The sequence below is a fragment of the Neopelma chrysocephalum genome, unplaced genomic scaffold, assembly GCF_003984885.1.
Source record: "Neopelma chrysocephalum unplaced genomic scaffold, ASM398488v2 Primary Assembly neopelma1_76, whole genome shotgun sequence".
NCBI lineage: Eukaryota > Metazoa > Chordata > Aves > Passeriformes > Pipridae > Neopelma > Neopelma chrysocephalum.
Genome location: NW_020897737.1, coordinates 13,034,197 through 13,047,605, shown reverse-complemented (window position 1 = coordinate 13,047,605; position 13,409 = coordinate 13,034,197). Strand labels below are relative to the sequence as shown.

The 13,409-nt window shown below is 43.0% G+C and overlaps 1 protein-coding gene across 4 annotated transcripts in view; it reads right to left on the bottom strand.

Annotated features, from left to right (window-relative positions):
• Positions 1 to 13,409, bottom strand: part of LOC113970281 (V-set domain containing T-cell activation inhibitor 1-like) — a 32,427-nt gene that overhangs the window by 4,400 nt on the left and 14,618 nt on the right. For 3 of the 4 annotated variants that reach the window (XM_027689048.1, XM_027689050.1, XM_027689049.1), the window contains 4 exons: positions 7,528 to 7,613; positions 7,079 to 7,131; positions 1,419 to 1,754; positions 304 to 339 (listed from right to left, as the gene is read on the bottom strand). In XM_027689048.1, the coding sequence (XP_027544849.1) occupies positions 304 to 339; positions 1,419 to 1,754; positions 7,079 to 7,131; positions 7,528 to 7,535 (433 nt within the window). In that variant the 5' untranslated portion in view covers positions 7,536 to 7,613. The remainder of the gene's footprint in view (positions 1 to 303; positions 340 to 1,418; positions 1,755 to 7,078; positions 7,132 to 7,527; positions 7,614 to 13,409) is intronic. The other variant, XM_027689051.1, reaches the window with a different exon arrangement.

Sequence of the window (13,409 nt, the reverse complement as noted above, 5' to 3'; positions counted from 1 at the left end):
CTGAGTGCCTTCCATGTTACTTGTGTTTTACTGATTATTTTGGATGCCCACACTGTGATTGTAGCTTTATGGATTAGTGACAGCACTTCAGGATCTTCTTTCTGCAGTCTAGGTCTGCCTTAGTGGTGGAGACATTTTTCCCTGTCTGGGACAGCTGTATTTTGCCAGACTTAGCAAGAGAGAACAAGCACTGTAAGATTATTGGACTATCCCCATTTAGCAGATTTTACCAATCTTGCAAATTCAAAATAGAGAACTGGATAATCACTCAGACACTTAGTAAATTAAGGGGTATTGCCTTACCAGAAGGAAAAGGTGTCTCCTCAGTCCTAGGTGGGGCTGGAAAAAAACCCCCAAGAATCAAAGTTAATTATTTGACCCTAGAACAGAAAAAGTGTACTGATAATTGACCTAAGGGTTAGTGTTTTGGGTTTTTTTTCTGGGTAAGAATACATTTGTCGAACAAACTGAAAGTTTAAATATGATCACAGAATTAAATCAGAGTAAAAGACACCTTACTGCTCCAAAAATTAGATGATGGAAATATTTTGATTATGCATTTCCAAAACACTTTTTTTTTTCATTTTGAAAACTGCAAAATATTTCACTTTGAAATTTCCTAAACAAAAGCATTTCACTTTACATTTTAAAACCACTTTTTTTTCTTTAGAATGATGTGTATTAAAAGAAAGACATTAAAGGGTTTATATTACTTGAAAACAAATTTTTTTTCTATTTTAAGCAGAATTAAATGTATATAATTGACCATAATGAAAGTTTCCAGCTGGTTTATTCAAATGAGACATCATAAAAAAGTATGATTTGTTTTGATGTGTATTCCCTTTTTTTTTTTAAACTTTCTTTTTCAGTTGGTCAACTGGTCAAACCCAATGCCCCATCCTTCTGGTGGCCATGCTTTTAGGTAGTTCAAAAGTTATCTCAGTTGTTTGGCATTATTCAAGCATGTATTATGTTCTCACTCATTTTCCTAAAGAAGAAAAATAATAATTCTTGTTGCGTGTGTCCAGCCTTGTCACCAGATCCAGATCTTCCAGCTGCAAGGGAAAAGGAAACTAGCAACTGGCTGTCTTTTGTCTGCAAGGGTCTATGGCCTGGACTTTGACAGTATAAATCCACAAACAACCAAATGCTTAAATCTGGGGAGACCTCAGAATTCCTGATGTCCTGCTAAGGGAGGGGGAAGAGGCAGGTGGTTTGCCTTTGGGAGTCCTGCTGCTTCTGTGGATATGCTGTGCTAAACCTTGACTAAGAGGCTTTTTCTTTTCTTTCTCACATATTCTTCCCACAAAAGCAAGGAACAGAATGAAACAGAATAAACAGAATGAGTGAAAAATCGCTTCAAAATTTGAAGTCATCCCAGTCAATGGCCATATATGGCCAAACTAAAAAAGTCTTACCTGTGACACTGAGTTTAATATTCGATTTCTTTGTTTGATGATCCTCATCCTGTTTGTAGATGCAGGTATACTCAGCATTGTCCTGCAACTGGACATTGGAGATCTTTAAGGAAAGGTTGCCGTGCTTCATCTGGTCCAAAAAAAGACTGGTTCTGCCATGGAAACGTTTGTCCTGGAACCTCGGTGAATCCTGCCCTTTTTGAAAAAAGTGCACTATCTTCTGGTCAATCTGCCAGTAGAGCATTGACTTGGAAAAGATCAGCTCTCCAGGAGGGGTGATGGTGCAAGGCAAAACAACAGTTTCTCCAACAAATGCATGGCATGTTTCTGGTTGACCTGGAATAAAAAACAGACAACTTCATCAGTGTGCATCAGACATAGGGACAACATGTTTCCTATAATTTGGCTTCATCACATCATTATTGCCATTCTTCCTCCCACTTCTGCTCCCAGCCAGGCAGGAGGTCGTACATGCCAGAATTGAGTGCTCAGCCAGCTGTGCAGCAGGACAGATGTTGCTATGTGCATGTTGCCTTCACTTTGGCAGTGTGATTTCTACTTGAACTCATCTCCTTAGCTGGTGATTTTTCTCTTAGCTTCTGGGGATCTTAGTCTTGAGATCAGGTGTCTGATTTGACTTTAATAGGTCAGCTCACAAGAGGAAAAGGGGATGCAGGGAAGTGAAGGTGGGCACACATGATTTAAAAAGTTCTGGTTTTGTAGGAAGTCTGGCTGAAATAAAAGGATAAGTGTGAAAAGTGAGTGCTGGACCAGCAGAAGAAAACTCCTGGATGGGTTTGGTATCCCCCAACTCCCATTGTTTGGCTTTTAGGTTGTGACTCCTGACTCGCAAAGAATGTGCTAGAGCCCCCCATCTCCCTTCTCCTATGACATCTTGCAGGGGGTCTGACAGGGCTTTTCTCTGCAGATCTGGCTTGTTGTACTCTTGCTGGTACCTGTCCTGTGGTCTCTCATACTCTGGCATTATTCTCCAGTAGCCCAGAAAGAAGGGTTTGTCATTTCCACTTTGCCTAAATGACTTTTCCAAGACCTTGGGGAAACTTTGCAGGTTTCCTACACAAGAGGAAAGATGTTACCAACCTTACCAACCAATTCTAGCCCATGCAAGAGCCAGGATGAGGGTGGCCTGCAGGTGAACACACAGGGCCACAGGCAGGGCAGGCAGCCACCTGCACATCACTTGCACACACTGTTAATTTAATAAATCTGATGCCAATTATTATTATAAATTTTTCCAAGTTAGTTGAAAGCATACTAAAACTTGTACAAATGGTGATTCTGCCTCAATTCCTACCAGTCTGCAGTGTTATGTTTTTGGGGGGAAGACTGGGCTATGGAATAAGGTTTCTACATATTTATAAAGCATAGACAACTAGGTATTTTCAGCACAGAATTTGGGCTTAAATTAACTTCTTGACCAAACCTGTTTCATAAAATGATTTTATAAATTAAAATGCAGATTAATTAATTTGGATGGAAAAGTTATCCCCAGCAGGGAGCAGAACAAAAGCAGTGTGAGTCTGTGATTGTGCCAAGAAGAAAAGCTAAAATTCACTGTGAAACAACTCAATCTGTTTTCATGGCCAAAGTTCTGTAAAGCATAAGGGGTAAGTAATCAGACTCAATATTGAAATAAATATTCTTGGTCGCAGTCTGGTCACTCCTGTGTTCTAGGCTTGCATCAGCTCTCTGCATATATTAGGCTAAAGACCAAAGAGAGTCCCAGTTTCCCTTTGAAGCCACTGGCTCATCAGCCAGGGTTCAGCCTGTCACATGCTCGGGTCTCTGTTTCCATATCAATCAGTGTCTGTTTTGAGGCTTTTTTGGTGTCACGCTGTGTCCATTCAGACAGACATAAAAGCAGAAGGAAAACTGTAATACAGAAAGCTGAATCTCCGATCCAAATAAGTGTCTTTGATTAAAACTCTATCACCAAGCATCTGCTTTCCTTAGGTTTTCAGATTTTTCAGCTGAAAATCCCAGCCTGGCTTTGCACAACAGCGTAAAGTTTTAGCTGGAAAAACCACATATCCCCAGTGCTATTCTGCTTGTTGGTGGAAGGGGAATTCTGTTATTATGTGGAGACCTCAACCATTTGGCTACACTTTGGCCACAATGACCCCACGCAGCGCTGCAGGCTGGAAAGTGTCCCACTGGAAAAGGAGCTGGGGGTGCTGATCCACAGCGGCTGAACATGAGCCAGCAGTGTGCCCACGTGGCTGAGAAGGCCAATGGCATCCTGGCCTGTACCAGGAATGGTGTGACCAGCAGGACCAGGGCAGTGGTTGTCCACCTGTACTCGGCACTGGTGAGATCACACCTGGAATCCTGTGTCCAGTTCTGGGCCCCTCAATTCAGGGAAGACTGAGGGGCCAGAGTGACTCCAGAGAAGGGCAAAGGAGCTGGGACAGGGTCCGGAGCACAAATCTGATGAGGAGCAGCTGAAGGAGCTCGGGGTGTTTAGCCTGGAGAAAAGGAGGGTCAGGGGTGACCTTATTGCTCTTTACAAATCCCTGACAGGAGGGTGTAGCCAGGTGGGGGTCAGTCTCTTCTTCCAGGCAACCAGCAACAGGATGAGATGACACAGCCTTAAGCTGGGCCAGGGAAAGCTTAGGTTGGACATTAGGAAGAAATTCTCCACAGGAAGTGTGGTTAGATATTGGAATGGGCTGCCCATGGAGATGGTGGAGTCACCATCCCTGGAGGAGTTTAAGGAAAGACTGACCGTGGCACTGAGTGCCATGGTCTGGTTGACTCGATGGTGTTCGGTCATAGGTTGGACCCGATGATCTCAGACGTCTTTTCCAACATAATTGATTCTGTAATTCTGTGATTTTCAGAACATATCAGATGCTGACCAGGTTTTGCTTCTCAAAGGGGAACCTGAATTTCAAGAATATATCCAAAGAGTCTTATTTTATTTATAACAAAGCTCAGCCTCCACCCTTACTGCCACAGCACATATGACCCTACAGTCCTCAAGGTGTCCTGCAATTAGTGACATGCCCAGGCAGAGCCATTTGCTGTCTCCAGCACACCTAGAGGGGCCACCACCACCTGAGGGAGGGCAGGGAGAAGCCTGAGCCCCATCCCTGAGCTGTTTGGGCCTGGGGAGCTCAGTAAGGCTGCGCTCAGCGGAGTCACCCTGAGGCAAGGCCGTGTCTGAAAGCAGATTGAGGTTATGGCTGAACATGGTTAGACAACCACAGTGGGAGATGAGTGTGCCTGGGGCTGCTGCAGGTGTTTTGGAAGCAATGGAAGAAGTGAACCTCCACAAGAGCTTTCCAGTGGGAAGAGTCCTGTCCGTAGGATGTCATTAGGAGAGAGAGTGCTTGCAACATGTGTTGTTGCACAAGGATAATAGAATAAGAAAAGATAATCCTTACATGGGCAGAACTTGTAGCTCTATTCAGAAAAATGGACAATGAGCATTTTCTTAATAAGCAAAAGAGGGAGAAAGAGCATGGATCCTATCTCCTGATTGTGGATGCTTCTAAATCTCATACTGGTTTTGGAAGTGTATCTACTTGTTTTTCGGCTTTTTATTCTTTTTCTGAAGCTGGAGGACAGCAGTACATACCATATGAGCTTAGCATAACCATTCCTGTCCTCTGTACAAACCCTGTAACGCTTGGATTGACTCTTGAAACTCCTACCCTGCCCTACACTGCTTTCAGCTGGTAAAACCAGGCCAGCAGGAGCCAAAAAAAAAGGAGACACTGCTGAAATTTGCTGGGACAAAAGCAGGTGACTGAAATCTGCTGTAACGAGTTACTTAATGAGCCTACAGCTGCACAAGGTCTTTTGTTGATGGGGAGAACAGACTTCTGGGTACAAGTCAAATAAGTGTCCTTATGGAAGCCAGTCTTGAGAATAAGAGGAAACTCATGCTGAAGGCTGGTGATGTTGTGTTAATCTTCCTACTGAGGCTGTTGATGTACCTGGGGATATGGAATTAGGAGCCTCCTGGCCAGAAGTCTGAAGCAACCGTGCAGTGGAGGTGGTGGCAGCTGGATGAGTAGTGAATGAAGCAGGATGAGAAGTGCTCATCTGCCCTACTGGGTAAGCTTTGCATATAGAAGGTGCAGGTCTCTATGTTGGAACAAATGAATGTTGGCACACAGCTTCCACTTGCAGTTTTAAGACTTGAATGCCAAGTGAGATGAGTTTATTTTTTTTTTTAATTATGTGTTTTAAATATTGCCCAAATGTTTAAAGCTATCAAGGTGAATATGTAAGACGCCTATGATAAGAAAACACTGCTGCTTCAGCATCCAAAGTGTGGTGCAGGCAAGCTCACGAAGACTGGGGTTTTTTGTTTCTCTCTCCTTTTCTCCCTGAAGGTCAATTAGGTTAATAATTTTTTTTTATTGTATATTGCTTCTACCAGAGGAATCTGGGATGCCAGTAGGTGATCTGGAGTTTATGCCTTGTGGAAAAGAGCCTGGGAGTGGGAAGTGTGTCTGTTGTTAGAACTGCATTAATATCATCAGAGTGAATTTAAAAAACAAAGTAGTTTAATGGTGGAAGTACTGGGTTAAGCAAAAATGTTCCGGTGTTAGAAACAACAGAAAGTTTCTTGTGTTTCTCAGTCCTTAAGAGCTCAAATCAAAAAGTGTTACCCTGATATAGCAGTGTTGTGCAATTCCTTATAGGTTTAAATCTTGCCTGTGTGAAAAAGTATTTTGAGGAGGGTAGAGGGCTGTTTGCAATCACAGTTTCTTGCTCAGAAACACTGAACTTGAATTCCCTTGCTTTTTTGGGGGGGTGAGGGTGGCAGGGAAGGAGTTAAAGGGCAGTCACTTAGGTAGTGTTTTCAGGTGCACTTGGCTGCCAAAGGATCACATCTTGAGTGGCAATAGAGTTTTCACACTTCTCTGTGGAGAATCATGAGAGGTTTTGCTGAAAAGGTCAGTTGTGCTTCCAGAAGAGAGGGGTAGACTAGTTCCAGGTGAAGTGTAACCTCCTCAACCACTGCAGCATCTGGTGTGAGGCACTTCTGAGCAAACAGGAGTCTTGACCACACACAGAGCTCTTACTACTGCTGAATTTAAACCTCAGATAAGGAAATGTTGGGGAGTTACCTCTGCACCTCGTATAAAACTCTCTCCCCAGCATATACTAGTGTGTCTCTTTCTTAGGGAAGATTATGTCTATTCCACATAATGTCAGAAACCCAACTCTGCCAGAACTTGGCAGAGCATGTGCAAAGATTTAGGGAGAGTTTGCTGCTGGGCTCCAGTCCTTTTGCTTACCTGGTTATACCTGTAGAGAGCTTGGTATCTTATTGAGTTTAAATACAAAACCAGATACAAGGCAGCTGGGGGCTGTAAAGGACGAGATTCCAAGTCATGCTTAATATTATGGAAATGGTAGAGTACTTTTAAGGATGTGGCAGGATAAACTTAAGGTGTGTCAGACCCACAAACTTTTACCCACAAACTTGGAAACCGCTTCTTTTGGGTACAGAGATTTATCTGAAGGTTATGACCTATACTTGCAAACCTTGGACTGTGATGAAATATATGCAAAGCAATGCATGCATTTGTTTTGCTTTGCTCCAAGATTCTGTTGGCAGTTTGTGTATTCACATATAAATACTTCTCCAAATTCCTAGGTGTGTGGTATAATTTATTTACCTCTGGGTAGACACACAAGCAGTAAGCAGGCAACCATCCAGAGTGCAGTCTCCCTAATGAGAAAGAGAGAGAGAAAGGTCAAATGCTTTGTTAGAATGCTAGAGCAGAGATCAAAGACCTTTTCTCTGGTGTAATTTATTCTGCCTTTCCCAACTCCTTCATCTGTGAAGATAATTTGGATATGAAGGAGGATGGATTAGAAACTCTGCCTTATTTTGTTATCTAGTCTTAGTGTGGGTTTCATCTCCTTCCTGAGGTTTCTCAGTGGTTGTAATGGGATGGGGCTTCAGTGGCAAACACCAGACCCCTGGCTTGCATTCTCATGTGGACAAAGTTAATTGCATACAGTCACAGTTTGCTCTTGAGATTATTTTCTGTTGGCAATTAAATGAAATTTCTTTGCTGCCAAACTTCAGCTGTTTTGCAGCACAAAATAAAGCATAACTTACCATTTCATTTTTGTGCCTTCCCAGCCCTTGGGAATCCGTCCCTGTTGGGAGCTTCACCAGACCAGCTTCACAACTGCTAGTTGTGTCTGCAAAAGAGTGAAAGGCTCTTAATTTTTGTTGTTATAAACATTTCTTATAAGAGAAAATAGGTATTTTACTTGTACTTCTTTTGCTGTGGTTCAGTCAGCTTTCTTTCACTCTGTGTATGTAAAACATGATGTATTATTACATACACTGTGTATATAAATTGTCTGTGTATCTGCACTGTGAATACACTCTTGCAATACAAAAAAAATGTATTTTCTTGAGCAGGACGGATGTGAGTCACAAGCCATGCACTGACTAGCCTGGAGCTTTCAACCCAGTGAAGGGATTCTTGTTTTACAGCCAGCTAAGATCAAAGAAGGTGGTGAAAGCTGATGGGTGTTGTATTTATCAGGAGATGTAGGCACCATCCCACAAACTATCAAATACCACTGAAGCTACATATCTACCAGCAAAAATAATAAGCCTATAAAGAAAATTATGCTTAAAAGAGCTTCCTTGAGGGAGCTTTAAACAGGGACTGTCTCAGGAAAAAATTCAAAATGGAACAGACATGGAAGCAGAGGGAAGAATGTGGGGTTTGGACTTTCTCTTGCCATCCTCATAGCATCTCATAGCTTAAGGAGTACAAATATCTGAGTGATTGTTCCTCCATGTGTGCTCCAGGATAATGCTGGTGGTGGAAGCAGTGTTTTAGCCACGGTCCTCTTCTCACAGAGAAAGCTCTGCATGGGGAAGGTGGTGGGGCTGTTCTCCTGCCTGTTGCTCCTGGTGTGAAGGGGCTTCTTGGAGTAAGCAAGACCCAAGACCCGGATTTTTGTGCTCCTCCCTCTCTCATTGTGTCCAAGCCCTGGTTATGCTTCATTTAGCAACCCCTTTCTGATACTCAGTGCAAGCCATCTGCCATCTTTGGCTTCTTTGACATTAAAACCAGTGTGTCCTCTGTGTTTTTTATGAACTCCTGTGGTTGCCTCTCTCCTCCTTAGAGGAGGTTATTGTTTCAAGCAAGGGTAAAAATTTATGGGAAGTGAGCTTATTCCATATGTGTTTCCTTCCTGCCCACCTTCTGTAAATGGAATTCAGGCACTGATGACCACTTTTATCACAGAATCATAAAATCATTTAGGTTGGAAAAGACCCCTAAGATTGAGTCCAAACTTTGACCAATTACCACCTTATCAAAAACCCTTTCTGGGAAGAAATTCCTCCTGAAGAAGTCTGAACTCCTAAAAGTGATGTCATCTGGAAGGTCTTCTGAAGGGTCAGTCATTTTCTACTGTTTTGATTCTGAGTCGAGAAAAACATGAAGGTGGTTGTTCCAGCACAGCTGGTTTGTTTGTGTCACTGGTGTTGGCTGGTTTACTCCTACAGAGTCCCTGTGGGGTTTTTGGTTCTCACAAATGCTTGCTCAAAAGTTTTGGATCGGGGAGCAAGTGGGATCAGAGTTGAAATACCAAACTGCATGTGAATGTTGAGCTCTCCTGCCATCCACGTGCTGTTGTTACTTCCCTACTGAAATTTAAAATTGTGCATAAACAAAGAGCGAGGCAGGTCTTGCTTTAGGAAGCAGCATCTAACCACAGGAGTGCTTCCAATGGGTCTAGCTGGAGGACCTGACCCTTAATTTAGGTTAATTCAGTGCTGTTTAGTTGAAATAACATTTCTTTCTGGTTTGAGCAGACTGCTTGGAACAAGTGTTTACACTGAGCCCATAGAAGGATTTCCCTTGGTATCGTAAAGGGGAGATCTGTTCCTGTCTGTTCAGTTCAGGTGGTATAAGAGGTTTCATGCACCATGTGAATCAGAATTTTAAACAGTTTCTATTATTTCACATTTTTTTCACCTTTTTTTTTTATGTGCTAGTTTAGGAGTTTAGGAAACTAGCAATTTTTTTTTTGGCAATTTTTTTTTCAAATCTAAAAGGTGACCCACTTATTGTTCATTTTAATCAGACAGAGGAATTATTTAAGACTTTTTCAGAGATTAAAATGATTAACTGAGTAAGGCTTTGCAATGAATAATCACTTCCTGAAGAATTAAAATGCTAATTAATAACTATTTAACACATTAGCCTACATGAAATTATTAATGCATTAATGTAATTAAAGCATACGATTAAATTGTAGAACTATGATCTTCTTGGAAATCTGTCATCCTCTTTCTGTGTCATGTGCAAGGCCATTTATCGAGCACATTAGCTCAACCAGCAATAAAATTAAATTAATCAAGTGGGACAAGTGATTAAATGCTCCCAGTGCCTGTAGAATAGCAGAGCTTTGTGTCCTGAAGCAAATTGATTCAAGTTATCTCTTTCCAGTGCAGGACAGATGGGGGAGAGAAAGGGTCTAAATGCTATTGTTGAATGCTATTCACTGGAAAGAGTGATCAGTTTGGGATACAGATCAGAAAGCACCTGGGAACTGAAAACCTAGAGAAGGTTTTATGGTCTGATGGGGTGAAGCAGGGGGCTGGGCAGGGGATGCTGAGCCCAGTGGAGTTCCTTCTGTGTGGTGACCACAGAGTGTGCTGCTGGTCTAAAAGTTGTTGTGAACTAAGTGGGCACAACAATTTGTATGTTCTATTGAAGGAACTGATCTGATTGCCAGCTCTTCCACTTCATTTGCCAACACTCAGCACTGGCTGAGTAATGTGGGTAATGCAGCTGGACACTGAATGAAAGGTGATACAAGTTGGAGCAGACACCTGCTGGAGAAAGTACTAATAATTCTGGGAGGATTAGACAAAACCACTCAGCAGATGAATAAAGGCCGCTGCCAAGATGGAAACTTCTCGTTATGCACCTGGTAAAGCTTGGTAGCTTAGTCACTGGTAGTTGCTCCAAGTATGGGTTTTTCTTTTTGCCTCCTTCTCTTGTATGCCTTTGGCTTTTGAAAACAGATTCATGCAGGCTGACTATTGTTACTGATGCTTGTAGGAGGAGGGGGGAGGCACCTTTTCCCATGACTTTGTGAAGTCCTGAGTGCACCCTGAGCAAGCAAATGTCACTTTACTCTTCCTTACACATGTGAAGGCAAGTTTCTGTCGTTTCTTTAAATGCTCTCCACTTATGCAACCACGCAGTCCTTTTACCATTAGGTAAAACCTATTAGCTAATAGAAAGCTAATGAATGAGCTTGCAAGCGGAAATTAGTCTGGTTTCTTAGAGAAAGTTTTTATGATGTGACAGTCTAGTACCGAAACTGGGTGATTACTTCTGTTCTTATCTGAAAGCAACTTGTAAACAACATGAAGCATCATTTATAGACCTGTCCTATAATTAGTTCAAGGAGAGGTATTTAAGAGATCTTGGAGGGGGATACATGCTGATATATAGTAAAAAATGACAGCGGCTTTCTCTTTTAGGGTTTTAGGTTTTGAAATTACCATAATTTGAAAGCAGTCTTCTGGAAATTTGTGGGCAGTGGCAGGGAGTGTTTCTGCAGCTAACCACTGTGTGATCCACCTGCGTGCATGGCTCAAGGCAGTGGGAAGAAGTGCTCTCTGCTTCCTCGGGGGACTGCCTGGAGCTTCAGGCTGCAAAATGTGCTGTGGTGACAGCCGAGTCCTGGGTTGGGATCCTCATCTTCAGGTGCACTGGTGTAGGTGGCTGGTCTGGTTTTTATGTTTGTTTGTTTGTTTTAGCGAAGTTTATAGCTGTTGTAGTTCTCTGAACTTGGCCTTATCTGCTGTGCACTGGAGTTCTGTGTACTCTGTCCCTGCTCCCTCTCTTCCCCACCCCGTGCTCCAGTCCCATCACCCCTGCTGTGGAGGTGGTGGGTGGGGTGCTGCCTTCGGGCTTGCTGTGTTTCCCCGTGCAGCTGGAATTTCCCATTGCCTGTTTAAGGCTTATCATGGGCCACAGTCAGGGTCTGGGGACTGAAAGATTAAAAAATTCATATCTAATCTAAGAAGTTTTTCCTTCTCAAGGATAACAATGGAATGAGTGATGGTGCATGACTTGCTCCCAGTGGAAAGCTGGAGAATCATGGGATCTTTAAGGCTGGAAAAAACCTTCAAGATCATCAAGTCTGATTGTCAACCCAGCACCACCATCATGTTCCCCCCCAAACCATGTCCTCAAGTGCCATGTCTGCATGTTTTTTGAACACTTCCAGAGACAGTGATTCCACCACTTCCCTGGACAACCTCTTCCAGTGCTTTACAACCCTTTCTGTGAATTTTTTTTCCTAATATCTAATCTAAACCTCCCCTGGCACAACTGGAGGCCATTTCCTCTTGTCCTGTCACTTGTTACCTGGGAGAAGAGGCCAACCTCCCCCTTGCTACAATCTCCTTTCAGGTAACTGTAGAGAGCAATGAGGTCTCTCTGATCTTCCTTTTCTCCAGGCTCAGCTCCCTCAGCTGCTCCTCATCAGACTTGTGCTCCAGACCCTTCATCACTCCGTTGCCCTTCGTTTTCCTCACTGTACCATGTACAGGTGCTGCAGCAAAAACTTACACACCCTCCTCTGGCTTTTAATAAACAGTTTTGGTAAGGAGGAATTTATCCCAATGTATAGAAATAAAACATATGGGAGAAACAGAAATTACAGTTTATAATGGAAAGGATTCAAACATAAACATCTCTCCAAAGGTTTGAAGGAAAATAATGAAACTCTAGATGTGTCTGGCCAAAAAGGGGCTGTGTGTGACCTAGCACACCTGGTAAACTGGAAGGCTCAGGAAACTAGATTTGGTTTCAGAATAACCTTTCTAAATAGGTCTCAGACTAAACTGCAGTAGTTTGTGGCTTTGTGAAATGGGAAGGGTTTTGTGGCTCAGGGGGGCTGATGCTAAATGTGGCATGTTTCATTTCAAGTTTCAGAGGGAAGGAAGCACGCTCTTTGTATGCAAGTGAGCAGAATTCAACACTGGGCAAGTGATGCCACAGCCTTTTGGGTGTTTAGTGGTTTCATGTTAAGTCTGGTCTGGTTGAATTCTCAGACAGTCAAGATCCATGGCATTGATATTTTCAGCTACCATTTCTGAGAAATTTTGTATTTGTTCTCTGCTTAATTCCCTTGGGCAAAGGTCAGTCCAAGGCCTAGAAGGATGTCTGTGCACAGATCCCAGAGGGACACTGTCACTGGTGCCTGTGGGGTCGGTGTTAGGCAGTTTTGCATGACATCTGTGTGTTATTTTCAGTAGTGGGCTCTCATCCCATTGCCTTAAAATGTGCTTTATTCTCTGTGCAAGACAACTTTTGTGCTAGATTGAACAGTTAGCTTTCCAAGAGAAAATTGTTGCTGTATGGCAGGGCACTGCTTTTCACTTGCGTTCTTCCTGTCAGAAAGACTCTTGGCACAGGGAGGAATTTCTCACCTCTAAAACCCCAGCAAGTGTTCCCAGCCCCACCTATCCCTGTCTTGCACATCCTAAGGCCTCCTGGTTTTGAGTGCTGCGTGCTTGACACTGGCTGGGTGACAGCTCAGGTAGCACAGCTTGGGCAGCACATGGTGTGTCCCACCCTTTACCTGGTCTTGTGCTTGTGGGTGAGAATTATTCCCTGTGACTAGTGGTGTGCAGGGGTCTCATGCCTTTTTGTGAAACTTCTGGAATGAAACCAAAAAGTCATTGTTCCTTTTTGCAAAGCCTTTCTGACAGCTCCCCCGAAAGTTCCTCTTTTTCTCAATTCCTTTTTGTTGTTCTGAGAGTTTCCACTGCTCTTTATCTGCCAGTTCCAACAAAATGGTTTTTTGCTTTTGATGAATATTTTTCTCAAGAATAAAAGAATTTTTTTCTTTCAAGAGAAGAGGCATAGTTGTGTGGGGGTTTTGCTTCATAGAGAACTGTAGCCCTAAAGAAGCAGCTCCCAAGTGACCATGCAGAAAGAGGCA